Genomic DNA, 3267 nt, shown 5'->3' with positions numbered 1-3267 from the left:
TACACTAAACAACAGTGATTGCTGACTTCAGACTAGATCTATAACTTCACTTCAACTCCGACAAAGCTCCAGCTCTGCATGTGCTGAATTGGAGGACAGTGAAGTCACATTAACCCTTGTCAGGCTGCATAATTTTACAACCTTAACAGGCTGCATAGGTACAATTGTACCTTCACATATACCTCCACTGTGGGAAGACTTTACTTGGTTTCAGAAACTAAAGTTCATTCAGCTACAAATGTTATGCTGATATCTATTGTTCAGTGTTGTTACTGGTCACTTATGTTGCTGTCAATTAAGTTAATTCAAACTGGGAGTGGCTTCTACTTGTCTTCCTGCCTCCCTCCTCTCATTAGCCATTTTGCTGTTCATCTCATTGCTGTGAGCACACATTTCTAGGCTTGTGAAGTCTTCAATTTCTTGGAAACGAAGGTAGGAAAGTCTCACAGCATCTAACAGCCAGTTATACCTTTATTCTCATTATGTGGGGACAGAACAGTCAAATTGTCTTTCAGCCTGGACTTGGCTTACATATATTTTGTATGAAACTTATCACTATAGGTATAATTTTTATACGAAAAATGGATAATAATTAGTATCTACATATTGTTTTACGATGTTTTATTTATATTCAGCACAAAATACGAAGCCAAAATTCATCTAGCAAGTCATCATGAGTGATAGTAATGCTGGATCTAGTTTCCGCCATAATCCAAGAAAACGTGTTTGCAGGTTAGTATAATTTTGTGAAAAGCCAATAATGTAGTATTTCGGAAAATTATTTATTTTACATTTTTTCATATTTACAGATTTACGTCTGACGAAATAATGCGAATGCTAGAAGAATCTGATTCTGAGCATGAGGATGAACCATATGTTCCATCTGATGATGAAAACTATGTACCACAAGTGGATGTTACTGAAGAAGATTCAGACATTGAACAAGAAATGGTCATAGAGCATGAAAATGAATACGAATCAGACGAAAGTGTTGAGGATGATTCTGTGCCTCAAAGTGCAGGCGACATTTGGACTGCTAAGGATGAAACTCAATGGTGCAGTAATCCACTGCCAAATGCACAAACAAAATCTCGTAATGTCCTACGACAAAGAGGTGGCCCTGCAGCAATCAGCAACCTATATACAGCAAAAGAGCTATTCAAGTCCATCATGACTCCCGAGATGTGTGACATCATATTACGGGAAACGAATCGAAAGGCCAAGAGAGTTTGTGATGCTTACAACAACGAACTGGTACAACGTTTTCCTGATTCTTCCAAACGGCCACCACAAAAAACATTCAAGCAATTTACTGAAACTGAACTTCATGCATTTTTGGGCATACTGATTGCTGCTGGTGTGCACAGAGCCAACAAAGAGAATCTGGAGGAAATGTGGAATGTTGCTGCTCTGCCTCTTATACGTGCAGCCATGTCTCGTGACCGCTTCAAGATGATACTCAGATTTATCAGGTTTGACAACGAAAATACACGTGCAGAACGTGTGCAAACAGATAAAGCTGCACCAATACGGGACATCTGGACAATGCTGAACAGTAATCTGGAGAGAGCCTACAAGCCATATCATTGTATCACCGTCGACGAGCAATTATTTCCATTTAGAGGTCATACTAAATTTACCCAGTATATACCTTCAAAACCAGCTAAATATGGCATAAAGATTTTCTGGGCTTGTGACTCATCAAATGCCTACCCTTTACAAGGTCAGCTCTACACTGGGAAACCAACTGATGGTCCTCGACAAGTAAACATTGGAGAACGAACAGTATTGGACCTAGTGAGCTCGTATAAAGGCTCTGGAAGAAATGTCACCACCGATAACTTCTTTACAACCATGGAACTAGCTAAGGTATTGAACTCCTGGAACATGACACTAGTTGGTACAGTGAGAAAAAACAAAAGGTTCCTACCTAACAACATGCAGCCTGCCAAAGAAAGGCCTGTATACTCGACAAATTTTGCCTACAATCATGATGCAACAGTCTGTTCATATGTACCAAAGAAGAACAAATCAGTCGTGCTTCTATCATCTATGCACATGACGGGAGAAGTTGAAGAGACACTAGCAGCCAAGCCAGAGATAATAAAATACTACAACATAACAAAAGGTGGCGTTGATGTTATGGATAAAATGTTGGGAGAGTACACTGTGAAACGACGAACATCACGTTGGACTTTGGCATTTTTCTACAATATGATTGATGTCAGTGGGTTAGCATCCTACATCATCTACAGAGAACACAATCCAAGCTTCAGGGCAAAGGATCAACGAAGAAAGTTCCTGAAAGATCTCGCAAATCAGCTGTGTATGATTGCAATTGAAGATCGTAGTACAAACAAAATGATAATGAGAAACCATTTTCTTCGAGGTGCAGTAGAAATGGTGCTTGGACGATGCATTGTGGTAGCATCGCAGCCAGCAGCTGGCCCCAAAATACCTCATGGTAGTCGTGGACCCTCCCCTGTTGTTGGTAGTTGCTATGTCTGCAGAGACCTGAGGCGAAAACAACGCAAGACTAGAAAGTCTTGTGTGGTTTGTGTGAAACCCATTTGCGATGAACACTCTGTAGCAAAGCCAACATGCATTACTTGCAAAGAAAATCAATAAAAAAAAGTTTCTTACATTTTCTTTTATAATGTAAATGAACAGTTTTTTACTTGTTTATAATAGTTAAATAGCATTATCATTAAAAAAAAATTTATGCTTTTTCCCTTGCATTATCTTCATTCAAAATATATGAGGTACATTTGTACCTATGCAGCTTGTTATGGATGCAAAAAGATCTCGACCACTTATCTCGGAAGCGGGTGGAGATATTTTATTGAAATTTGGCCAATATATTCTGGACCAAAAATGTAGAGATGTCACGAAATTTCAGCCCTCTACGTCTTTTCAAAAAAAAGTTATTGCAATTTTAAAACGGAATAGTTACAATTGTACCTATTCAGCCGGATAAGGGTTAAAGAATGTGCTGGGGGGAGGTAAGGAAAAAAGGGGGGCTCCTCCCTCTGCATTCACTTTACTGAGCATGCAGTAACAAAGAACGGACAAATTGCTGTCAGATAAACTTTACAGCCAAAGCTTTGTAGCAGTCATATGCAGCACGGCCAGGCTCCTTCTAGGAGACGCAGCAGCTGTGGAGGAGGCTGGCAGCAGGTCCTCAAGGAGAGCTGTGTGCAGGGGGTCGTCCGCTGCAGACCATCCCCGGCTCTGCCACCTGCTGCACTCTATGGCAGCAAAGGAACC

At 40.4% G+C, this 3267-nt stretch overlaps 1 protein-coding gene across 1 annotated transcript; it reads left to right on the top strand.

Annotated features, from left to right (window-relative positions):
• Positions 1-610: 610 nt before the first annotated feature.
• On the top strand, positions 611-2729 carry LOC138658260 (piggyBac transposable element-derived protein 4-like). Its single transcript, XM_069745748.1, has 2 exons — positions 611-732; positions 810-2729. The coding sequence occupies exons 1-2, from the start codon at positions 674-676 to the stop codon at positions 2626-2628; spliced, it is 1878 nt and encodes a 625-aa protein (XP_069601849.1). The 5' UTR covers positions 611-673; the 3' UTR covers positions 2629-2729.
• Positions 2730-3267: the final 538 nt, after the last annotated feature.

Source organism: Ranitomeya imitator, chromosome 1 (genome assembly GCF_032444005.1).
Source record: "Ranitomeya imitator isolate aRanImi1 chromosome 1, aRanImi1.pri, whole genome shotgun sequence".
Lineage (NCBI taxonomy): Eukaryota > Metazoa > Chordata > Amphibia > Anura > Dendrobatidae > Ranitomeya > Ranitomeya imitator.
The sequence above is the reverse complement of the archived record's forward strand: the minus strand, read 5'-3'. Positions and strand labels throughout refer to the sequence as shown.